Here is a 24,363-nt window from a genome sequence, read left to right as displayed (position 1 = left end):
GGCCCTCTGCCCTGCTCCACCTCAGCTGAGGCTGCCCAAGCAGGGCCAGCTCCCTGCAGGCGGCTCTCCTTGGGGCCTGCAGCCCTGGCTGGACCCTGAGTGCATAATCTTTCCTGACACCCCCCTCTACCCTGGGTACTTAGGGCATAGGAATGGTACAGGAAATAGAGTGCCCTATTCCAGGCTGGATCTCATGAAATGCTTACAAAAGTCCCATTTTATACAAGAGAAAACTGAGGTGTAAAGGGAGGTGCCCAAATTTATGATGGGATCTCCACGGCTGGGAAGCCACCCAGCTAGATGGAGAGCCCACATGGGAGATTGGGTGGCACCTCTTTCCTGCATCACGTGAGGGTCCTGTCCCTCCATGGGACCCAGCCATTGTCTCTTGGCTGTGTCCCACTGCACAAGAACAGGGGAGCCCTGCTGGCTGGTTGGGTTGGCATTAGGGGTCAGAAACCTGATCACTGCCTGGGTGTGCTCCCCAGGTGTGCCACACTCCCTCCCATCTTCCCCACTTGGCCCCCTGCCCTCAGCTAGCCTGACCCAGGCCTAGAGAAGCTTAGGGCCTGACAGGGGGACGCCCAGCATAAATGTTAGCTCAACAAAGTACACAGCCCTAGACAGGGTGGGACAAGGCCCAGTGAGCACGGAGAGGGAGGCGGGAGACACAGGCCCCTCTGTTCTTTCCTGGAGGCCTAGCTAACCTCCAGGATGAATAAGGCGCTTTCTCCAACCCGGCTTCCTTCTAAAAATAGACCCCCAACCCCAAATGCAGGAGAGGCGGGAGGCAAAGGTGTGGAAGTTTGCCTGGCAGCCTGGGAGTCTGATTTAATTTTAGCCCTGTGACCCCCATGGGCCCTGTACACAGGTCCAGGACGTCTCTGTGGGCCCTCCCCTGGTCTACAACTTGGGAGAGGTGTTGGGCTGTCCTTCAAGGCCCTTCCCGACCTTCTCCTCCTCCAGCGCTTCCTGTCTGGTCCACAAGAGGATGGGAAAGGGAGCAGACATTTCACAGGAAGTGTAGAAGGACTTGCTGACACATGGAATGTAGCACCAGGGACCTAAGCAAGCAAGGGTGATTTCCTGGTTCTTGGTGTGGAACATCGGGTGGGCAATGGTGAGGATTTCATCCTCATTCTTCTCAGGCAGTGTTACACCCATTTAAACACGACTTTCCCAAAGTCTCACAGCTGACAAATAGCTGAGCTTGGACAGAATCCCAGGTGCGCCTGAGACCAAAGTGTGGCGGCGCCCACAGTGACACTCTGGAGCTCGCCGTGTAACAAAGCAGGTCTTGGGTGGAGGGGACCCATAATTGATGGTACCAGTACCTGTGCCTGGTGAGCTGGGGGTTGGGGGGTCAGACCCAGGGAGACAGCCCAGTGGAGGCGGGCAGAGCATGTGTATCCTGCCATCGGCTCACCCCGCACAGCTCAGGGGCCCGCAGCCGGCAGGATCCGGCTCCTTTAAGCCCACCATGAACCCAGCCCACCCACCGCCACTCACCCGGGCTTGCGCTGGTGGTAATGATGGGGGGGGGGCGGTGCCAGAGACAGATGCCCTGCCCGTGGCTAAGCCCCTCCCCTCCCTGAGGTCCCGCCCCCAGCACACTGGTGCAGGGCAACCTGGGGAAACGCCCCTGGGAATCATTCTGCGGCTCCCCCTGGCGTCGATTAAGGTCACCAGCGCAGACAGAACAGACGTCACAGCCGGTTGGGATTCTGACATGGGCCATCTCTTCTTTGCAGTATTCACGTTAGAGAGGCTGAGGCTCAGGCAGACGTACTGTCTTCTGCCCAGGCCCACGGCCAGTTAGGGGCAGAGGATGGAACCCGGGCCTCCTGCTCTCAGACCCATCTCTGCCCCGAGTGGCAGCAGTGTAGGTGGAATTTGCCACTTGGCCTCTTATATTCCTGGTGAGAGAGCCTTTACTCCTAGAATCCCTAGGACAGGCAAGCATCATCTTATGATGAGGGTCCTTCTCCTGCCCTCCCGACCCGGGATCCAGGTCCTCTACTAAGGTGACCCCATTTGATCACAACAGCAACCCCAATTATGAGGAGTAAACTGAGGCTCAGAATCAGAACAGCCTCTCTCAAGGAGCTGTACCTTTTGACTGTCCCCTCTGCTCTGCCTTCTAACCCCCAGCCTTGTGCCCAGGCTCCTCAAAGACAGGCTGGGACTTTTCCAATAGGATTTTACTCAGAAAGTTGGGGGGAAAGCACATGGAAATAGAATAAAAGAACCATTTATAGCCTCTTGCTGAAAAGTGGTCACCGGCTTGGGTGGGTGTGGGGTGCAGCTGGGACTTTGGGGGAGATCCAGGAGCAATCCCCAGGCCTTGGGCACCACCAGCTTTCCAGAGACCTGTCTCTTGAGTGGAGGTGACCCACATTTGGAGGTCCCAGGACCCTGATGCGCCCTGTGAGCTAACAGTGTCCACCAGGGCCTGCCCCCACAAGAAGACTCTGTCCTCAGAAGCAGAACACTGGGTCAGAGGCCTGGCCTCTCTCTCATCCGCTGTGTGGCTATGAGCAGGTTCCAATGTTTCTCTGTGTCGGTGTCCCAGTGCAACATCGGTGGAGAGCTTGTACACCATGGGGGTCCCACCAGGGTGGAGTTGCCCCAGGACCCTCACTGAACAGCTGCATGGGGGTGGGCCCTCTGTCTCTCGAATTGTGCTTGCCTTTTCCACCTCTAATTCTCTGACTGTTGGAGACACAAGGGACAGGAGGCCAGTGGGCAGGCCAGCATCAGTTAGGAGGAAAGGCCCACCCAGCTAGCTGGGTGCCTCATGGGCTTGAGCTGGGATTCTTCTGACCCCACTTCACAGAGGGGAACCCAGGCCTCAGGGGACTAATGACTCAAGAGGTAAACACAGAGGGCTTCCTGGAGGAGGGGCTGGCATCTCTGGGCCCAATTTGACCCATCTGCAGATGGCAGTGGGATACTACAACATCTCAGGTGCCCTCCAATCTGTTATGGGCTGGATTTTGTTCTAAAAAAAAATCTTATGTTGAAGTCCTAACTCTGAGAAACTCAGAATGTTGCTGTATTTGGAGATAGGGTCTTTAAGCATGATTAAGTTAAAATGAGGCTAGAAAGGTGGTCCTAATATAATACGACTGGTGACCTTATAAGAAGAGGAGACACACATAGACACACCCAGAAGGACAACCATGTAAGGACACAGGGAGAAGATGGCCACCTACAAGCCAAGGACAGGGTCTCAGCAGAAACCAGCCCGCAGAAACCAGCCCTGCACACACCTCGATCTCCGACTTCCAGCCTCCAGAACTGTGAAAAATAAATGGCTGTTGTTTAAGTGGCCCAGCCTGTGGTGCTGTGTTTGGCAGCCCTTGGACACCAAGCCACAAGCTTGTCTCTGTTCTCCCAGCACCCTGTCCAGAGCACCTCTCCTGTTCCGCCCCACCCTGCCTCCCTAGTGGCTCCAGTCCAGATAGGACAGGCCTGGATCTATCCTCTCTGGATTTTCCCTAACTTTTTTCCCTAGATGCTAGCAGCGGAATCCCCCCACGACAGTGTGGAGTCTGCCTTTTCAGGGAAGTCTCAGTGACCCTCTGCACAAAATGTCTGTAACCTGATCCACGGAGGAGGAGCAGTGCCGTGTCCCCAATCATCCAGCTCAGGCCCCACCTCCACACCTGTGCTCACACACTGACCCCACCCAGAAAGCCATCCCTCCTCAGCCCCGAGTGTAGCCCTGTCTGTCGGTCAAGGCCACCCCTTCTTCCAGCCCCTGAAGCACTCTGTAGCATTCCCCCTGCTGTCACTGTGCCCCTCCCACCCAACCAAGGCCCACGTTTCTGCTCTCCTGGTTCTCAGGATGAGCTTGGCAGACAGGCCTGGTGCTGGCTCCTCTGTCCTGCAGGGAGGAGTCCTGCAGGCTTGGGTGCTGTGGGCTGGGTGTCCCCCCCGGCTGGCTGGCGCCTGCTCCCTCTGATCTAGGTCTGACCACAGGAGGAGCTGACAGTCAGACCAGTCCCCGCAGTGTTCTCCCGCACTGGTCCGGCGTGCTGTCCTCTTGGCCCCTGTCCCATAGTCCATGAATCTCAGCCTGAGCCCTGGGCTGCCAGGAATCAAAGGTTGGAGAGATTTTGCCTGTGGAATGGGAAGGGGGTGGGAGCATTTCTGAAAGTGAAAGTATGGCGGAGGGTGGGGCTGGGGGTGGGGCTGGTGGGCCCAAACAGGCACGGACCCAGCTGTTGGTTACTTGCTGTGGCTGCTCCAGAGGCCTCACTGGCTCTGAGGCCCTGCTGTTCGGCGGCCTCTCCTGACGGCCCTGTTCTGCCGGGGCCCAGTGGCCATTACTTAGCAGGTATGTTCCGTGCAGGTGAAGCAGGGAGGCCACGGGTACTGTGGGCAGTGGGCGGAGACTCAAGGGACTGAGACAATTCCGGTTCTACTAGTGGACTTCTGGGTCAAGGGCCTCAGCTTGAAGCCCAGGCCAGAGTGCTAGCTCAAATGACAATGGACACACACGCAGAAAACAGGTAGATGGACATGGACATGAAGACAGGCCTGAAGACACGGACCGACACACAGACAGATGGAGAGAACCACTCGCAGACCCTCTGAGGCACACACATTCTAGAACAGAGGCACACACAGGGAGACACACTTAGGCCAACACACAGATGTGCAAAGTCCGTACACACACAAGTGTGTACACACCCACGAGATTACACCCCATTAGATCTGTTTTCCTAGGGCATCTGCCGTGTACTAGCCCTGGCTGGGGGCTGACTCAGGCCCACTCCCTACCCTGGGATGGGGTGGGTGGTCCTGGTCCAAGGGCAGGTGCTCCAGACCCTGTAACTGTCCCTCAGGCATGGGAGAAGGTATGCCCAGCGCACAACCAGGCTCAGAGAAGGACGTGCTGACTGTCCTGGAACTCAGCTAGTCAGGGAAGGCTTCTTGGAGGAGGAGCCACTTGTGCTAAGCCTTGAAGGACTTGGCAGCTGGAAAAGGTGAGGGTGAAGACACTGCTGGCAGAGGGAAGAGCCTGTGCAAAGGTATGCAGAAGTGAGTGCTTTGGAGAGGTCAGAGTTGGTGTGTGAGTGAGAAAAGAAGCTGGAGGGGCCGGTTAGGAAGGGCCTCGAATGCCCAGCTAAGGGGGAGTCTGCGCTTCTCTGAGGGTGATGGCAGCCCCGAGCGTTTTATGTTTTGTTGCTGTGGAGGGGGAGCCTTTCAAGTGCCTTTTACTGGTAGGCTTTTCTGGAGTGTGGGAAAGCTCTTTTCTTAGCAGACGGTCATATCTCCTATGAATAATGACAGTTTTATCAGATCCTTCCCAATACGTACTTTTTTTTTTTCCGTATTGCCTGAACTAGTTCTTCCAGACAAATGTGGAATAGTATGGTGAGAACACACATGCTGCCTTCTTCCTTATTTTCAGAAGACTCTTAGTTTGCAAGGAAGGGTTCCAAGGGAGGCTTATGTTTCAGCAAGACCTCCCTTCCCCCAGTTGCTCTGAGGAGATGGGACCGGAGTGGTCCAGGAAGGAGTACAGTTAGGACCTGTGATCAATGGTGATGGAGGATGGCAGGTGGGAGGTCAGAGGGAGACACAGGCGGCCCAGGGTGCCCAAGGTGGCCAGTTTGGAGCTTTGAAGGATGGGGTGATGGCCCAGGCCAGGATAGGTGGGGAGCTTGGGGGTGGGATGGGCACTAGGGATGTCTGGGAGGATGAGGAAGATGGAAGGGCATGTCTAGGAAAAGCGGGGAGAAGCTGAGGCTAGGGTTGGGAAGGGGGAAGCCCAGACCTGACTTCTTGTCACAGGTAGGGTGGCTCCAGATGGCAGCTCCCAATGACCTGTCTTCTGGTGGCCTTTCTGCCCGCCTGCTGGCCCTGCAGGTGCGTCGGCCTGACCTGGAGAGCATGGGCCCAACCCAGGGCTCAGGCTCCGCCTAGGTTTCCTGAGCCTTGAAAATCAGCTAGTGCTGGGCCCAAAGTGCAGAGTCTCTAGACACGCAGGGCAATGGGAACAGAGAGAGAGAGAGAGAGAGAGAGAGAGAGAGAGAGAGAGAGAGAGAGAGAGAGAGCGCGCCATACAGAGGCCTCACGGATGTGGGGCGGTAGGTATGTGGCAGAAGTTAATGCAGAATCAGCAGAGAGTTCAGTCCAGCAGACCCAAAGTGGCAGCCACCTAATCAGACCAGGCAGGGGGTGACCCTGACACTGATGGCTCATTCCTCCTCCAGGCTAGCTCTAGGGTGACAGGGAGGGGACAAATGGACAGAGGCTCCCAGGCCAGTGAGGAGGGTCCCATTACCACAGGGACAGTCCCGAGTACCTGCTGAGCAGACAGGTGGTGCAGCACAGCCCAAGGACTCCTCGGAGGTGCGGGCAGCCGGCACCCCTGGGTCCTGACATCCAGGTCAGATGTGGGGAGCAGGGATGGGGAGGCCAAGGCAGGGAGCCGCCTGAGCAGAAGCCTGGAGGCTGAACATGCTGGGGGACTGAGAGGCGGCCCAGGAGGCTGGCTGAGTGCAGGTCAGAGAGACCCAGAGGGTAGGCTGGAGAAAGTTTGGTCCTGGATGGTGTGCTTCGAATGCCAAGCTGTGGGCTTAGCCTTGGCCTGAGGGCTGTCGGGAGCCATAGAGGGTTTAAAGCAGGGGAATGACCTGGCTGACTTGTGCTTTGGGAAAGTCAAGAATGGCTTGGGAAGCTGTAGGAGCAAAGGAGGCTGGGGGACCAGCCGGGTACCCCGAAGGGCCTTTAGTGCAGCTCTGGTTTGGGATGAGGGTGGTCGAGATAGCCAGGTGGGCCCCAAGTCTCTGCCTGTGTAACCTCCAATGAGACCCAGCCACAAGCTGCCGCTCTTCCCCCCAGAATCTGCCTCTAGGCTTCTGGGGAGACCTTCAAGTCTGATCCCACTCCCCCACTTGAATCGCTCTGCCGGGAGAGAGGGTTCCTCAGGCAGCACCCCTGACTTGCTGGTTCTGGGAGACACGGGAGTACAGCCTCTGCTGCCAGGTTTCCAGACAGACCTGGGAGAGTCGAAGCTCCCTGAGCTGTGTGGCTTAAGGCAAGACCCTGCCCCTCTCTGAGCCTGTTCCCTCACCTACGAAATGGGGTGAATAACACACTGCAATGTTGTCATAGGGACGTGATGTGCAAGGCATTGGGCTGGGCACACAGTAGGTGCTCACTAAGTGTGAGCTCTTCCCAACTAACGCAGGGCTCAGCTTGTCCTTTTCCACATCCCCCTGGTGACAGAGCCTGGAGCGCCGGCCGGCATAGCACAGCTGGGACAGCTCTTTTCCTCACGCCTCCTGCCCCTGCTGGATGCTGAGGGGCACCAGCGAGGGGGAGAGGGGGTCACACAGCTCCTGGACAATGCTCCCTGTCTTGTGCGGGCTAGTCTGAGTCAGGGCAGAATCCTTGAGTCCTCTACCAGGGGACTATGATGACCTATAGCTGGGGTGGAGCTGATAAGGCCCTCATCAGTCACCTGGGCCTGTCCCTCCCTCAGTGAGGCCTCCTCCCAGCTGCCCAGTAGCCTCTGCGAGAGGAAGGTAGGACTCAGCTGACCCCTGCATGTCTGGCCCCTGGACAGACATCTCACTGGAGGGTGTGGGATGTGAGTGAGGGTCTGGGCCCTGCCTACCTCAGGCAAACCAAGGCCTGGGGAGAGGCCGTTCCCATTCAATGTCACTCAACGGTCGGGTGTTGGCTCCAGCCTGGCCTTTATCCTGGGCTGGGGGAACCTAGGAACAGGCTGGGGGCTCAACCTCTTGGTCAGTGACTTCCTCAGATCCTGTGCTTCCTTTGGCCCCCGTTTCTCCAAGGCTAAAGTGAAACCTTGCTGGCTTAAAGCCCCACCCCCACCCCCTTTAAACAATAAGGTGGGTGGAAGGTCCCAGCAGGCAGAGGATGCTTTCTCCTCTCTCCAACCCCTACGTTAACCTAAAGTCAGAAAGTCAAACTCAGCCGTGCTGGGCTCAAAGGGGGTGTGGGTAGAATCTGGGGGGCCTGGGAGATGAGAACTGGAGCTCTGAGTAGGGCAGGGCCAGCCTCTGATCTGCACTCCCATACCCTAGGGACCCTCTCCTCAGTCCCTATGGGGTTGGGGCCAGCACACACAGGAATGGGGGTAAAGGGGATGGGGGAGGAGATGCAATGGGTGAAAAGTGGCCTTGGGAACCCCCAACTCCTGGTTAAATATAGACCCATGGCTCCTCCCACCCCTCCACCCCAAGCAGACTGCAATGCCCTGATAAGCTGTGGGTGGCCTCTGGTGGCCTCTGCCAATGCCCTCAAGCCTGACCCCCACCTCTCTCCAGTTCTGAGTTTCCCTGGGAAGGGGGTGGTCTCCCACGCAGGTCCCTGAGCGCCCCTTTGAGCAGAAGCAGTTAGGCGTGATGGGCTGAATGGGGGTGAGCTGAGGGCTCTGGGGGTGGTGAACACTGTGGGTAGTGGTAGGCATTTTAGGCCTCAGGACCTAAGATCCAGGAAGTCCTGGATGTGGTTGCTGGGTCCAGCCCCGGGGACTGTGGGCTGTGGGTTGGGCTGAGCCCCGGAACCTGCATGTCCAGTTCTCCTCTCCAACTCTGATGGAGGGTCTGGCCTGGCAGAGCCCATGAGGGCGAGCACCTGGGGGAGACTCTTTTGAAAGGTGGTATCAGGGAAGGCTTCCTGGAGATAGTCATTGTCTACATTTCAGCTCGAGCTGCAGCCTGGTACAAAGATGGTTCTGGCTATGAGAGCTGCCTGGTGACATTCTGTTTTGATAGCCCGGGGCTCACGTCCTGGGGGAAGCTTTCCTGGCAAGCTGCTAGGCTGTGCCAGGCCCCACAGTGCTCTCATGTTTCTGAGCCTGCTCCCAGGGCTGGGAGCCCTTCCCCTCGGGCCTCCTGAGCTTCCTTTTCACCCTCAGCTCTCCTGCTGCCAAGATGCCATCACCTCGGACAGTGGCCTCTGGGCCAGAGCTACACAGCCCCAAGGAGCCTGTAGAGCCACAGACCCCAGCGCGGGGAACTCGCCGGGCAAGCAGTGTGGATGTGCCCAGCGCCCACCGTGAGGATGCGTGGCTGGGCACCTTTCGGCGGGTCTTCTCCCGGACAAGCCAACGGGCCTCGGGCCGGGCCTCCGAGGAGGACCCGGGCCTGCTCTGGCGCAGCTCCCGCTTCCTGTTCCGGTCCTTACGGCGTGCTCTGGATGACAGCCCAGCTGCTGACCCGTGCCAGGCCACTGCTGTGCCAGGGGCAGGTCACGGCCCAGAGGTGCCCTCCAGGGTCACGGATGGCGTGGCCCAGCAGTTGTCCCCTGGGGTGGGGCCTGAGGAACTGGAACCTGAGGCAGGTAAGGGTTTCACAAACAACACTAAGCTGGGAGGAAATAGGCCAGAGGGTGGAGCAGCTGAGCCCAGGCTTTCCGACACTCTCCTTGACGGCCAGCTCCCCAAGCCCCTACGCCCTGCTCAATTGCTTTTTAAATTCTTCCAGCATCTCAACAAGGGAGCCCCCATTGGGTAGATGAGAAAACTGAGGCACAGAGAGGTTCATTGATTTGCTTCAAGTTTCACTGAAGCTGGGAAATGGAGAAATGGGATCTGAATTCACATTTGCAGGACTCCTGGACCCAAGGCCTCTCCATAGCATTCCACAGTCTGTTTCCTGGCTGAACCAAAGTGATGGGCAAGACACTGGCCCTCTTAGCTTAGAGGGTTGCATGGCTGCCTGGAGGGGAGGTCAGGGGGCTGCCAGGAGAGGATGAACTGGACTTGGGAACTGAGTGGGGCGCAGGCGAAGGCAGAGGGTGCCTAGGGGTGGGGGCTAGTTCAGACCAGGAAGCAGCAGGAAGGGCTGACGCTGGGCACTGGGCCAGGAGCCTGGGCACTGGATAGCTCGCCCAGCCGGAACTCTGACCCCATCACACCTGAAGTCAGGACTGCGCTTGAGTCCACCAGGTCCAGCTCGGCAGAGCTAGGGGTGGGGGTGGAAGCAGGGGCGAAGGTAGGTGCTGTAAATGGGGAAGGCAAGGGCTGATCCAAATTACTACCTTCAGCCAGGCTTGGGGCCTGGGGTTCTCCCTCTCCAAAGGTGATTTGGAGGGACAGTTCTGCAGTTGGGGATGTTGCCCCTGGAGCGGGCCTTCAGATGAGCTCTGGGGCCAGGCAGCCCGGCTCAGGATGCGTCAGACCCGCGCCTGCTGGGGCGGTCTCCCTCACTGCACCTCTCCTTGCCTGACCTGCAAAAAGGCAAGTCTGTGGCAGACCTCATCACCGAGCGGCAACTGCTGGAGGCCTTCAAACAGCTGCAGCACCTGGAGACGCAGCTAGCGGCCGAGAAAGCTTCACATACCTTCGAGCAGAACCCCACAGGCTTCGCTCGGCGCGCCATGGACGTGTGCCTGCACTACGACGGGCTGGCCGCCGAGATCGCTGCCATTGTGCGCGAGACCCTGGGCCCGGACGGTGTGGACGCGGCCTCGCTAGCAGAGCTGGCCCACGTGGTGCGCGCCGAAGAGGAGGCCCACCCGACGTCCCCTGCAGACGGCGACTTCCTGCGCACGCCACGCCGCTGGCGCCAGCACTGGGAGGACGCGGTGCGGCGGAGTGCGCAGGAGCGCGTGCAGCAGGCAGGCGCCGGGAAGGCCCCGGGGGCAGCGGAGGATGCATCAGGCCTGGCTCGGCTTCTGGCCGAGCTTGGCGGCTTGATTCGCAGCGACCTGCGGAAGGTGCAGCTGGAGGTGCAGCCCGCGTATGCGGCCGCCGGCTTCCCAGCATGGGAGGCCTACTTGCGCGCCTTCCACGGCGCGGTAGCCCAGCGCCTCCAGGAGCTGGCGCACGACGCCCGCGGCTGTGAGCAGCTCTACATCCTGCTGGACTGGGCCGCCAATGTCTATGGCAGGTGAGGTCTCAACCAGGGCGCCATGGAGGGCAGGGAGGGGCTGGCACTGCCCACCGAGAGGCTTTTGGGAATCCGTTCTGAGGAGCGCAGGGCACCTTCCCCTAGTCCTCCCTGAGAGAGGGCTGGTAATTGGGCGTCATTGATCCCGGGGGCCTTTGGTATTCTTTCCTCCCGGTTTTAGGCCACAGTGCGCTCCCCCCAGGGTTTTCCTAAGGGGCCACCCTTGCGCTGGTTCCTGAAGCTGGAAAGCGTCGGAGGGGAAGCTCCTACCCCAGCAGGAAGCCCAGTTAGAGAGCCTATGCTAGTGCACAAGGTGCCTTTGAGCGAATTAGAAAAGGGCATCCCTTCAGGCAGGCCCACAGCGGCTTGGCTGGGCTGGATTTCATCCCCACGTTCCCCTTTGCATGGACACCTAGGAGCAGGGCACAGGCCGTTCCACCTCCAGCTCTGCACGGTGTGATGAGGTGGATTACATCTCCGGCTGAACGCTTCCCAGCCCCACACAGGCAGGAGAGCGGGCGGGAGGAGGGTGCCAAAGTCCTGAGCACGTTAATTTGCTGTGTGTCCTCAGGCAGCCATTCGCCCCTCTCCGGCCTTCCCTGGTGTGGGCTGGATAGTGGCAGGTCCCTGAGCTGTGTGGTACTGGGGACGCTTAGAGCTAAGTATTGGATGTGCACCCACAGTTGATTGCTAGAGTGCCAGGAAATCCAGCAGTGAGAAGCTTGGGGGGTGGGGGTGGAGTGAGATGGGGTAGGCACAGAAGCCTGGAGGGAGGGCTGGGGGGGGGTGCGGAATGTGTGAACAGAGGACCAGCCAGGTTCGGGACCCTGCGGTGAGGGCGTTAGGCTTTGAGCCTGGCCAGAGGGGAGTGGGGGGTAGCCGCTGCCGCATCAGCCCCCGCCCTGCCTTCCAGTCCTAATTTCCTGGGCGCCCCGGACCTGACTCTGTCCACGGAGCCTCTGCCCCCGCTCCTGGCACCCGAAGTGTGGGCCCGACTGGAGAGCGACTACACCAGCTTCCTCGAGGTTAGGTCGGGGCGGGTTCAGGCCGGAGGGGGCGGGGTCCAGGTTGAGCGCAGCCGCGACCCAGCTGTAGGTGCCCAGGATCGCAGTCCACGTGCTGGCCGCACTCAGGCCTCACCCTGTGACCTCGGGCGCTGGCTTGTGCCCTGGCTGGGTGGCGCTTGTTTTCAAGGGCGCGCGACAGGGCTCGGGAGGTAGGGACACCCCGACCTCCTCCTTCCTCGGAGGGTCTCACCGCGCCCTCCTCCCCACCCCACACAGACCAAGATCCTGAGCTGCTTCGATGGCATCCTGCAGCTAGAGCAGAACCGCTGGGCGGCCGCCAAGGCCCCCGACGTGCTGCAGGGCCGCTACTACACGCCGCTGTCCACCGACGTCCACATGGTGCGGCCTGAGATGGAGGGCTGAGGAGGGAACTGTGTTTGGCCTTAGGCGGTGTGTGGTCTCCCTCGCGGTGGGGACACCCGAAGTTATAACATCCAGTCCTAACCTCACCTCCCCATTAGAGGGGAGTCTGAAGCCCCACGTAGGCCTGGATGGGGGACACCAGGTGGCATGCCCAGGCTAGGAGCGCCAGGGCACAGCTCCCACTTTGGCAGGTGGCCGGTGGTGCGGGGAGTTGGAAGGGTTGACCTCCAGATTGGGGCCCCTGGAAGCTGAAGCCTAGGCGATTAGAGCAGAGCGGGCTGGAGACATCGTTGGGCCATTAGGTGGAGGACTAGGGGCATTGGGGTCGGGGGCTTGGACCCCCGCTCAGTGCGTGGCATCGCGGCAGCTGGTGGCAGAGCACGTGAAGGCGGCTGGGGCCATCTCCGCGGAGCTGGAGGCCACCACCTTGAGGATCTGCGCGCGCGCGATTGGCCTCTTTGTGCCCAGGTGCGGTCACATCCTAGGCGGGGGTGAGGTGGGTGGAGTGGCTGGGTCAGCGTGTGACGGTGGTCGCCCTGGGGGAGGGCCCATTCTGTTTGCTCAGCGTCGGAGATCCCGGGACAAGTGGGAGGGAAGAGCCTCATTTGAAGGCTCGAGGTCTGGGGGGGAACTCGAGGGGAGGGAGGACCCGGGGTCGTAGTGCGACCGGGAAGGCTCCCCAAGGCGTCTGCGTACCCCGCTCTCAGATTTGAAAAGGCTTTTCTGGAGTCGGAGACGGTGAGCGAGCCGCACCTGGGAGCCAACATCAACGCCTGTGAAGAGCTCAGGTGAGTCTATCCCGCTCCTCCTCAGGGGCGGTACCCCGCGCGGCCAGCAGGGGGCGCGCGAGCTCTGGAAATGCGGACGCCGAAGGCTCCGGTAGTCTCCCAGGCGCGCAAGGGAAACAACTTCGTACCCCGGCGTTCCGGCAGACTCCCCAAAACGCCTCCAGGAATGCGCCCCGCGCCCCCGCCCCCCTTCCCCCCTGTGGGGTCCTCCCTCGGCCCCGCGGGGTTGCATCCCTGGAAGGAATGCGGGGAGTTTCATGGCTCAGCAGAGACAGAGAAGCTCCAGACGTTTTAGCCTCTGCCTGTTGCCTGCCTAGTCCATTTCTGCCACTCTGGGCTCCGTTTCTTTCCTCCCTTCATCCCAGCCAATCGTCTTTGCTTTTAAGACATCCCCTTTTCCGGAAAGTCTTCCATGACACTCCACCCGGGGCTATGCTGGGGTGTGGGCCTGAACCTTCTGCTGGAGGCAGGGGCCCTCCATGTGGGCTGGCAGTGGCTGCCCCCTTTCTGTGCCATCAGCCCCCGGCCAAGCCTTAGTGTAACCCCAATGGGATGCACCAGCTGCTGCAGGGCAGCCAGCAGCTATGGGCACGGACTACCACTTGCTGTCTGGGTACCTTGCGATAAATCACTTCCCCTTTATGTGCCTGGTTTTCTTTCTGTCAAACAGAGATCAGAGCACCTGCTCCCTAGGACTCAGTGCCTTTAGAAGACGCCATTCATATTCACTCTTTGTGAGCACTTGTGGTCTGCCAGACACTGTGCTAGTGCATTACCCACCTGATGCATTTCATCAGAAGGGCAGCGTCCCTGTGTACAGATGGGAAAAGGGAGACTCGGGGAAAAAATGCCACTTGTCCATGGCCACACAGGCAGTACATGCTGGAGCTGGAACTTGAACCAGGACTGTCTGAATCCAAAGCATGACCATGATGAGGCACTGCTTCTCTAACACTCTCTTGTCTCTGATGTGTGCCAGGCCCATCCATTCAGCCCCAGGAACCATTCTCCACCCCTTGGTAGGCAGCCTCTGGCCCAGACCCTGATGGAATTTTAGGCTACCCTTCTCTGTGCCTGTACTGGGGACTGGGCATAGCCTAGCCCTCAGTTTCTCCAAGGTGAAATGGGGACATTGTCACCTTTAGAGAGGAAGTTATGAGGCTCACAGGAGGGCCCCCCTCCCCCCCTGCACCAGGTACAGCTGTGTTGCAAGGTTCAGGAGGGGTGGAGGGTTGACCCAGAGGTGTCACAGGGGGGCTCTGCCATGCAGTGTGGTCACCACCATCATCCCTCAGACCTATCACTCCATGATCTGCTCCTGGGGCTTTGGTGCTGTCCCCTCATTTGACTCTGTTCCCAGGGGGCTTACAGTGTGTGGTCCCAGGGGCTGCCCTTCACATTATAGTCTAAGTGAATGGAGTTGGTGTGGCACCTCGCCTGCATGGCTGTATGCCAGGCATTGACCCTCAGCCTGCTTCCCCTTGTCCACTTTGTCACCTGTCCTGGCCCCTCCCCAGGACCAGTCTTCTGGCCAAGTTCCCAGGAAACTTTGCAGAGCTGGAGAAGCCCCTGGTGGCTACCATTTGCATCTTCCAGAAGCAGCTGCTCCAGGGTTTGCAGCGTGATGTGCAGGTGAGTGCCATGTGCCCTTCTCTGCCCACTTTCCATGCCCAGCAGGCTCCCCTGTACCCTGGAGCCCAGGGTCCCAAGTCACAGCACCCATTTTCTCCAGGGGCAGTTTCAGGAGTGATGTGTTGGGGTGGGCAGGGGACCTAGAGCAAGGATGGTCAGTCCCCACTTCTTGGAGATGGTAGGTCTAAGGAACCTGGCCCCTCACCCAGCCCCTCAAGAAGAGGGGGTCAGATAGCTCCCTAGAGTTTCTTCCTGTTGACAGATTGTTGTCCCCAGGCCTGAAACACCGGTGGGTTGGGAGCCATGCACTGGGGGGTCTAATGGGTGGGGAGGACATGGTAGAGGTTCCTGGCCCCACCCTTGCCCCCAGCCACTCTTTAGGACCCTGTGCACCAAGGTCTGGCTGACACAGGACACGCTGCGACCCCTCATGGACAAGGTGGTGGCCTTCGCCCGCCACCTGGAGCATGTGGCCCCACCCCTCGGGCAGGTATCTGGAAGGGACCAGGCCCTGGTGGGGGCATGCCCAGGGCCAGGCCATTGACCCTGACCTTGACTCGGACCCTCCCACCAACCAGGAGACTCTGCAGGAGGTACACCGGTATGTTGTCCGGGAGTATCTGGCACAGGCGCTGAGGCCGCGTGAGCGGTTCCGGGGCGCCGAGCGCGCAGCTGGCTCCCAGAAGATGGGCCTCGATGCCCAGGCCATCAGTGATACCTTCCAGGGCTTGGTAGGAGAATTGTGCGCCCGCCTTCCCGGAGGGGTGGGGTGGGGTAGGGGGTTCCTCTCTAGCCCTTGGGCCTTTTAGTCATGCCCCCTATTCTCATTTCAGCTCAACCCTTGCAAGAGGAGAGGGTGGGGCCAGGTGGGGGCTGTGCCAGGTGGGGGTGGCACTTTGCATATATTTGCATACATTTTGTGGAGTGTGTGGGGAAAGGGCTAGGGTTGCAGCCGCATCTGATAGGCAGGGCCCCTGACCCCCAGCCTTTGGAACTGAGGTACCTCCTTCCTACACATACACCCATCATCCAGGCTACGGGTCTCCCACTCGTTGTATGACTCCAGGCAGGACTTCCCGGCCAGGACCTCAGTTTACCCATCTGAGCAGAGCCGGGAAGACACTGCGCTGTACAGTGGGGAGAGATGATGAATATTGTGCTGTGGCAAGTGGGGGCTGCAAGAGGGCCAACAGGGATTGAATGGAGGGGTTGCACACAGGGGCTGCAAGGGGGTTCCCAGGGGAGGTGGCCAGGTGAGTACATGTTTCCCTGCCTCCTCAGGGTTCTGAGGCCACGTGGCTGGGACAAGCGATCCCTTGTGTGGCTGACATACTGGGTGAGACTTACAAAGATATCATCCAGCTGCACCTGGAGAGGCTCATCAGCAGCTATCCCGACATCAGGTTCGCACCCCACCTGCTCCCCTGGGGTTCCGACAGAATGCCATCGGGCCCTAAGTTCCAGAATGCCATCAGGCCCTAAATTTGGGGAATTCCTGCCTTCAGAAGGGTCCCAGGGGTTGTAGGTGGGCAGGTGAGGAACCTGAGGGAGACGCTAGAACGTTGGAAGAGGGGCGTGTGCGAGGGGGTCCTTTACCTGTGGTCCTCCTTGTTCAGTCCTGTAGTGGGATGGGAGAACCCCTGTAGTCTGCACGGGGTCAGGGTCCCTCATCTGTGTCTGACAGTAGAGATGCACACCAGTTGTCGGAGTTTGGGGAAAGGCGCAGTCCCCACTTCTGGAGGCTTCCTCTCTCGGGAAGCCCCTGACAGGAGGAAGGAGGCTTTGATCCCTTGGTGTGTGTTGGGGGGGGGCAGAGGGGGGTGAGTCATTGAACCCATGGAAATCCCAGCCTGAATCTCTCTATGGCCTTGGAGATTCCAGGACGGGGAAGGGAGCAGAAAGCCTGAGGGCCCAACCCATTCCCGGCCCCACGGCTGCCCACACCCCCACCCCCCGGGGAGAATTCCCAGCCTGGACTGTATCTTTGCGTTTGATTCAGAGTGATCACCTCCTTGCAGTGCTCTGGGGATCCCCTCCTGGCCCCTCGGGGTTCCCCTGCCCTTGGCCCATCCTGCCCTCCCAGGCTCCAGAGTGGGGCGGGCTGTGCTTCGAGCTGCAGGGAGTGTTTGGAATGAGAACCCGACTAGCGACCCCCTGGGTGCCCAGCTTGGGGCCTCCACACTTCCTTTCTCTCCTTGCTGCCTGACTAGCGACCCCCTGGGTGCCCAGCTTGGGGCCTCCACACTTCCTTTCTCTCCTTGCTGCCTGACTGCGGCACCCCACACAGTGCCCCACGCAGTGCTCGCAGGAAGAAGACCACGTGCCCCCTGGCCCCCACAGCTCTCTGCACGGCCACATTACACCCTCCTTCACTGCAGCACATTTGCTAAACCTCTGCACAGGCTATTTCACCTGTGGGGTGTGCCCCTTCCCCTCTTCACCGGGCTGGCACCCTTCAAGGCCCAGCAGCCCTTCCAGGAGCACGGCTTCCTCTGGCCTCCCTCATTCTCAGCCTCTCTCAGACCAGGCTCCAGGAACGTGGGTGCACTCATGCTTCCAGCCCAAGCCAGGGGTTCCCCTCTCCTGGGGCTTGGGGTGCCACTGGAGGTGCTGGGTCTGCAGCAAGGGCCCCGTGTCTCTGCAGACGGGACCACGTGCTGGCCATCCTGGCACTGCGCCGACTGGGCCGCCATCGGAACCAGAGACTCCTGCAGCATGCCCAGGACCTGCTGAAGGCTGCGGCCAAGACAGGGGGCTCGGGGACCTCTGCGGGCCGTGTGCTCTTTGAGGAGATTGAGGTGTCCACGTCTGTGGATGTGCTCATCACCTGCATCTAGTGCTCCTGGGCCTGGGTGGAGTGGGGGACACCTCAGGTGGGGGCTGCAGTAGGTGGAGGGTCAGGCACTGAACCCCAAGCTAGGAGTCCAGGGAGGCCCTCACAGCCCTATCCCCAGCCTGAAGCACAAAGTCATTGAATTTTCATCCCCAGCAAGCCTGGCTGCTGGGTCAAAAAGAACAGCAATGGCAGAGGCATTTCAGGTATTTGTGGGGGAGGGCTTGGGGGGCAGAGGCTCCCTTCAGTACTGCCCACCAGGGAAGGCCTCCCTGCCTAACTGCCCCACACCACCCCCAGTCTGAAAGTGAAGAACAGAGTATTTTTTAAATAAACACGAATTAAAATGATGCCCCCTAAGTAGGGGGCAGGGTCAAGTTGGCCCGGAGCAGGAGTGTCTGGGTCCCCGTGTACGAAGGGGCAGGGCTAGAAGGTTCTGTGGTGACTTCATTTAGTGGACGGCCCTTTCCTGCCCATTATACCAATGGGGAGACTGAGGCAGGTTCAGAGCTAAGGAGGCCCACACCTATGGCTGCAGAGCAAAACAGGCTTTTGCTGTTTTGGGAACTTGGGTCTACTGCTCTCATGTGCCAAGTGAGCCTAGCCCAGCAGGGGTGGGCACTGTTCTGTCCTGTTTTAAGCAGGCCTGGGTCCCTGGGGGACAAGAAGAGGCCAAGGTTTGTTCTGCAGCACGGGGCATTTGGGGTAGAGGGACTTTACAGCTGTGAAGTCATGGGCTGCTGGGTAAATGTCACCCATGGAGTGTGTGCATGGGGCCTGACCCTGCAGGTCTCGGCTCCGGAGGGGCTGCAAGGAGATCACTCCAGTGTGCACCTGCACCCCGCCCCACCCCATCCTGTCTCATGAAAAGCTGGTGCTGAAATTTGGCTCCAGCCTGTGCGCAAGGCTGCCGGGGAACCCATTTGTACTGGAAACTTTGGGCTTGCCAGGGAGGCTGAGCACTGAGGTAAGAGGATTTGTAGGGAGACACTGCAACAGGCAACAATAGGTCCCTTCCCCCGACACCCCTCCACAGAAGGCCCCCACTGGGCCTGATCCTGACCGTGGCACGAGTGGGGAGTAGGTAACTGTAGGTTCAAAGAGCACAACAAAGTTGAGTCTTCCAAGGACAGGACACGTGTCCTGAAAGGCTGTAGGACGGAGCGGGTGGGGAACTCGTCTCTCTAGCTCCTCCTGGGCCCACCTCCCTACACTGTGGACAGCCAGTGGGCAGCGCCCAGGCAGGTCGGCCCTACTCCCTACACCAAGGCTGGAGTGCAGAGCCAGGCCTGGGTCCTGTTGGGGCCCCAGGGAGAGTGGGAGCAGGTGCCAAGGGCTGCCCGCTTCATGGGTACAGGGGCTGGAAGCTGGTGGTGGGGGAAGCACGGGAGTGTCCGGACCAACCTAAGTGGGGAATCCGGTGAGGTGGATGTGGCTGGCGCAGGAATGAGGAACAGCAGAGGTTGGGGTTCTCAGGCTCCAGGGCTGGGGGTGGGGCAAGGTGTGTGCGAGCGCTGCCACTGACACAAGCAGTCAGAAGGGAAACAGGCCAGCAGAGGGTGGCCTCAGCATCACTGGCCTGGGGTCTTTTGTCATGGGGAGGGGAGATATCAGAGAGGTACCTCTTTTACTATGGAGGGGCAGGTGATTGACAGGTCAGCCTGACCATGCGTGTAAGCCCAGTGGCCATCAGTGGCCTGGGCGAGTCTCAGGCTGGGTGGGGTGGGGTATAGAAAGCCTTGATCTGGTCTGGTGTGGTCTGGCCAGGTTCTCCTCAGGGAACCCCTGCCTCCCTTATCCCATGTTTGAGTCGTAGACCCCTTACAGAGGCCCCTGGTCCTGCCTGAGTCACTTGACTGCAATCTGAGGGTCTCAGGGCTGGGTTTCCAAGCCAAGCTGCAGAGGTGAGAAAGGTTCAGTCCTAGCTCTGCCACTTTCCAGCTGTGAGACTGTAGGCAAGTTCCTTTACCTCTCTGTGCCTCAGTTTTTCTAGCTGTGAAATGGGGGTACTGACTATGACTCCCAGGCTGGGAGGGATGAAGTAAGTGCCAGCCATAAAGCCAGGCCCCTGTCCCCCTGTGACCCCATGTTCCCATGGGCCTGGCCAGCAGTGGTCTATAAGAAAAAGCTGAGAAGAGCCTAGGTGCAGGTGTGCGGAAACAGTGGCAGGAGAGCCTGAGGTGGGTGGGGTCAGTGCATGAGGGAGGTCCCCAGGAGGAGGCTGAGCAGCCTCCAAGTTGCAGTGGGAAGGATTTGGGCTGAGACCCAGGGACATCTTCCTGAGCATTCCTAGGCCCGGAGATAGGAAGTCAGGGTTTTCCTGGCAGGAACCGCTGTGTCCAGGCAGGTATATGTGCCCTGGTGTGTGTTCCTGTGAGCCCAGCAGTGTCTTGGGGCGGGGCTCAGCTTCCCAAGGCCAAGTTGTCATGAGCAGGAGGCCAGACCGCAGGTCCTAACGGCGCAGTCCAGGAGGCTGGGGACCCTGGCATGGTCCAGGCCCAGGGCTCTGGCCACTGGCCATTCTGCCCCTAGATGTGGGGCTGTGCCCATGATTCTCCCACCCTCTCTGCCCACCAGGTCTTTGGAGGCCTTGCAAAGAGCCCAGAGTATTTCACCATCCTGTTGTCCAGGCCAAGCGTGAGGGAGGGGTCTGGCTCTCAGAGCTGCTTCTGGACTTGTTGACCAGGTTGTCTGGCTGATAAGGAAGCGAGAGAGAGAGAGAGAGAGAGAGAGAGAGAGAGAGAGAGAGAGAGAGAGAGAGAGACAGACAGACAGACAGAGAGAGACAGAGAGAGGAGTGTGTGTGTGTGTGTATGTGTGTGTCCGCGGGCGCGCATTCAAGTACGTGTGTCTCTGGAAAGTGCCAGCCCCTGTCAGCACCCTGGGGATGGAGGGACCTTGCCCAGTATCTGTGTTCTCTAGTGGAGCAGGATAGCCTGGGACCACCTGACCTGTCCCTTGAGCGCAGGTTCCAGGCCCACCGGTTGGTCCCTGTCCCGCCTCTGCCTGGCCACCCTCTTCCCTCTGCTGAACTTGCTTCTTTCCTGACGCCCACATTTCCTGGGCTCCCTCATGGACTGGGGGTTCCCTCTGCTTTGTCTCTGAGCCTGTGGGTCCTTGAGGGAGGGTCTGCTCTGAGAAGTTTCTGGGGTTCCAGCCCAGGCTTGGCTGGGAGGGTCAGCCTGCCCAAGGCCAGGTACGCAGGTCCCGGAGTGTGATGATCCACAGCACGCCAGCTCAGGGCAGTCCTGGGGTGACAGAAGGGGACTTGAGTGCCCACCCTCGCTCAGCCTGGGGCTCGCACCCTGTGTGTGCACCGCCGCTCTGGCCCCCCGGTGCTCGGGCCCAGCCCCTGCTTGAGTGTGTCGTGCTCCATAGGAGCGTGTTCGGAGGTGAGCTGGCGGCTCAGGTGCTTTGCTCCCTGAGGCTCGGGGTCCTTGTCTGCAGCACGGGGGAGAGCGCCCAGCAGGCAAGGGGGTTCAGGGGTAAGTGAGACCCTGACCCCAAGGCAGTACTGTGAATGGCAGCCAGCATGCCACCTCCATGCCTGCACAGCCTCTCCCTCTTCCTTCCTCGCCTGGTGACCCAGGCCCCTTCCTTCCTGTCCCTGGTCCCAGTGGGGCCCCTCTACCCAGGAGCAGCCCCTTCAGCAGCTGGGATTTGGTCTTTGCAGGGCCCCTCAACACTGCCTGGGTGAGGAGAGGAGGCTGATGGTTCCCAGGGCTACCGGCCGTCCCCAATCTCACTTCCTTCTTTTACTACCACAAAGTCCCTTTGGAAACCCCAGCGGATCAGTGGGGGCCTCCCATCAGGGTCAGGATCTGTTTACCATCCATGCTCAGGCCTAACGGGGAGGGACCGGGATTAGGCCGCCCCCAGCTAGTCTGTGTGGAGTGCTGGGCACTATGGCTAGACAGCGGAGAGCTCCAGGTCTGGGACATCGGGTCCCACTAGGTGGCAGTGCAGGCTCCCCGCCTTGTAAGGAGGTGTGCTGAGAACCAGGAGCTCCCAACGAGGGTCTCAGCCGGCCTCCCCGAGACCCCTGGTCTAGCGAAGTGCTTGGAGGGGATGGAAACTTGGACAAATGAGGCCTACCTCTGGGCCCACTCTCCTGGGACCCATGGGGCCTGGACTAGCCATTGCAAAGGCCCTTCCTCCTTTCAAGGTCCCTGTTCTCTCTGCACATACACTCACACACCTCTTTGCGGCTTGTAAAATTGGTTTAATGTCTTCATCTTGAACTTCAGTAATATTTTGGAGGGTGATACATTCACATAGTTCAAAATTTAAAAGGTACAGAAAGGATATGAGGTGAAAAGTCTCCTTATTCCCATCTCCCATGTCCTTCCCCAAGAGCAACCAGGGTTCCTCCAGGACCACCTGAGTCTGTAAAAAGCAATGCTTACCCAAGGAATGTACCTGAATGGCGAAGTTTCAGGCATAGGGAGGAACCTGCTTTGGTGTGTGTGTGTGGGGGGGGGACCGGGAGCGGGGGCACTTCTTCTTGAGCCCTGTGAAAACTAAGGCTCTTAGATTGATTGATAGTCCCCCAAATAATGGCCTCTAAGGAAAGAAATGTCATGGACAGCCTTGCTGTCTCTGGGGTGCCCGCCGTGTGCTGGGCTCTGCTCAGTGGTTTAGGCTTTCTTCCTTCCTGGGGACTTGGTGCAGGGGTTAAGAATTAGCTTCTGGTTTCAGACGTTTGTGGCCTGGGATTCCAGCTCAGCCCGGAAGGACAGGGGTTGAGCTGGCCCGTCTTGCGTCATCACCGAAAGCCACTGTGAAAGGCCAGGCGACCGGGGCTCGCATGGAGAGTCCGTGATGCCTTGGAAGGACAGTGCCTCCAGGAAGGCTTCCTTGGAAAACCACCAATATTGGGATCCTGTTGCCCCATGGGCCCTGCAAAAGCCATTTCCCCTTAGGCCTCAGTTTCCCCATCTGCCCAACACAGAAAGGAGTGTGTGGCCTGGCTTCCTCCTGGGAAGAAAGAAGCTGATAACAAGTAAACATTTTCATGTGGGGGCCGGTGCCCTTGTGAGAGAGGATGCCATGAGGGTGGCTCCTTGTCAGCTGTCCTGGCCATCCCGTGGTCCCTGGGGAGGTCAGCAGACTCTGGCCCAGGAATGGTGCAACTGCAAATGACCCTGAGCAAGTGACTTCTCTTGGGGAAGGCCAGCTGGCAGCAGGGACCCCAGCCTCAAGGCCTCACCTGTGTGCTGGCTTACCCCTCTCAGACTCAGTGTCCTCATGTCAACAGGGGACACAATGGCTCTGCCCAGTGCAGTAAGTGCAGTAAATGGGGCAACCCCAGGAAACAGAAAGCCCCAGGAAGGGTCCCAGGTCAGGTGATGGCCTGAGAAGGAAAGAGAAAAACAGGACAGAGGAGCCTGGGTTGGGACAGTGGGAAGTGCAAGTCATCTCACAGAGGGAAGTGAGCCATGGGGGAGGGACTGGGTCACATACTGGAGGGCCCTGGTCTCCTAATCCTGGGGAGCCAACCCTTGTGACCAAGGCCACTGACCAAGCCTTCGGGCCAGGTCTTCTTGGTGTAGCCAGACCCAGCAACCACAGCCCCTTCCTTCCTGTGCAATCCACCCTCAGCCTTTACATCTGCTGACCCCTGTGCCCCCAAATGTGCCCCCTGCTGCTTTCAACTCCTTTTCCAGGGAGCGTCTCTCTTGAGAGGCTCTCAGAATGCCCTGAGATGGTCTAGATCAAGGACCATGAATCACATACCACCCCATGCGGCTGGGCTCCCCCAGAGAGCAAGGGTGAAGCCTCAATTAATAAGGTCATGAAACATTGGAAAAAATTTTTTCAAAGATAAAAAGGAGTAAAACCTTTTATTTCTGCATCTAAGCTGGTGTCTGACTTAAATACATCAAGCTGCATTTCAGACACTGATCAACACCGGGGGAAGCAGAATAGTACATGCTTAGTGACAGGGCTCCCAGCTCCACCACTGACTGGCGCATGACTGGACCTACCTGTGCCTCAGTTTCCTCATCTGTGAAAAGGGAATAATTAAGGAGTACCTGTTTCATAAGATTGCCTAATGAGAACAGTTAACGCATGCAAAGCACTCAGAACAGAACCTGGCACCTGTGGAGGTCAGCAAGTCAGCTGTCTCCCCAAAAGAACTGAAAGCAGGTCTGGAAGGTGTCTGTGCTCCTGTGTTCATAGTAACGTTATTCACAGCTACAGGTGGCAGCAACCCAAGTGTCCAGTGACAGGTGAATGGATAAACAATGGAATATTATTCAGCCTTAAAAAGGAGATTCTGGGGCCGGCTGAGTGGCGCACTGGTTAAGAACTGGCTTGGGATGCCAGAGGGCCCCGGTTCGGATCCCACATAAGAGGGCCAGTGACACTGCCCTTTATAGCTAAGATGCTGAACAACAGCTCGACCTGGAGCTGGGCTGCCGTGAGTCGCCGGCGACGGCATAGGCTGCAGTCTCCTGCTGCAGTGGGTTGCCATGGGCTACCGTGTGTGGCCAGCAGCCAGCGTGAGCGGCCAGCAGCCGCCGTGAGCGGCCGTCCAGAAGCCGGCAACTGATCTGCCTCACCTAGGAAGAGCGCAATGATGGTGCCAGCTTGGGTCAGTGAAGCAACATCCTCCACAACTAGACTGAAGAACAAAACAACAGCAACTTGTCTGTTCCCCTTACCCCAATTCCCCAGCGCTGTTCCCCTCCCCCAATTCCCCAATAAAACCTTTTAAAAAAAAGGAGATTCTGACACAGGCTATAAACAACATAGATGGACCTTGGGGACATTCTAATGAGTGAATAAGCCAGTCA

At 59.0% G+C, this 24,363-nt stretch overlaps 1 protein-coding gene across 6 annotated transcripts; it reads left to right on the top strand.

The window, feature by feature from the left end:
• The first annotated feature begins 4,002 nt into the window (after positions 1-4,002).
• On the top strand, positions 4,003-20,313 carry EXOC3L4 (exocyst complex component 3 like 4). Of its 6 annotated transcripts, none has more exons than XM_019639176.1 (13): positions 4,218-4,342; positions 4,854-5,039; positions 8,906-9,330; positions 10,229-10,880; positions 11,794-11,905; positions 12,164-12,286; positions 12,678-12,778; positions 13,018-13,098; positions 14,616-14,730; positions 15,101-15,220; positions 15,309-15,461; positions 16,012-16,133; positions 17,375-20,313. In XM_019639176.1, exons 3-13 carry the CDS (start codon positions 8,922-8,924, stop codon positions 17,565-17,567), a joined length of 2,181 nt encoding a protein of 726 aa, XP_019494721.1. In that variant the 5' UTR covers positions 4,218-4,342; positions 4,854-5,039; positions 8,906-8,921; the 3' UTR covers positions 17,568-20,313. The 6 variants fall into 6 exon arrangements, with proteins under 6 accessions (XP_019494723.1, XP_019494721.1, XP_019494722.1 ...); XM_019639175.1 differs by lacking the exon at positions 4,218-4,342 and adding an exon at positions 4,392-4,517 and having other exon boundaries at positions 4,854-4,994; XM_019639178.1 differs by lacking the exons at positions 4,218-4,342; positions 4,854-5,039 and adding an exon at positions 4,003-4,109.
• The last annotated feature ends 4,050 nt before the right edge of the window (positions 20,314-24,363 follow it).

The sequence above is a fragment of the Hipposideros armiger genome, unplaced genomic scaffold, assembly GCF_001890085.2.
Source record: "Hipposideros armiger isolate ML-2016 unplaced genomic scaffold, ASM189008v1 scaffold_43, whole genome shotgun sequence".
Lineage (NCBI taxonomy): Eukaryota > Metazoa > Chordata > Mammalia > Chiroptera > Hipposideridae > Hipposideros > Hipposideros armiger.
Note: the sequence above shows the minus strand (reverse complement) of the source record. Positions and strands in the feature narration are given on the sequence as shown.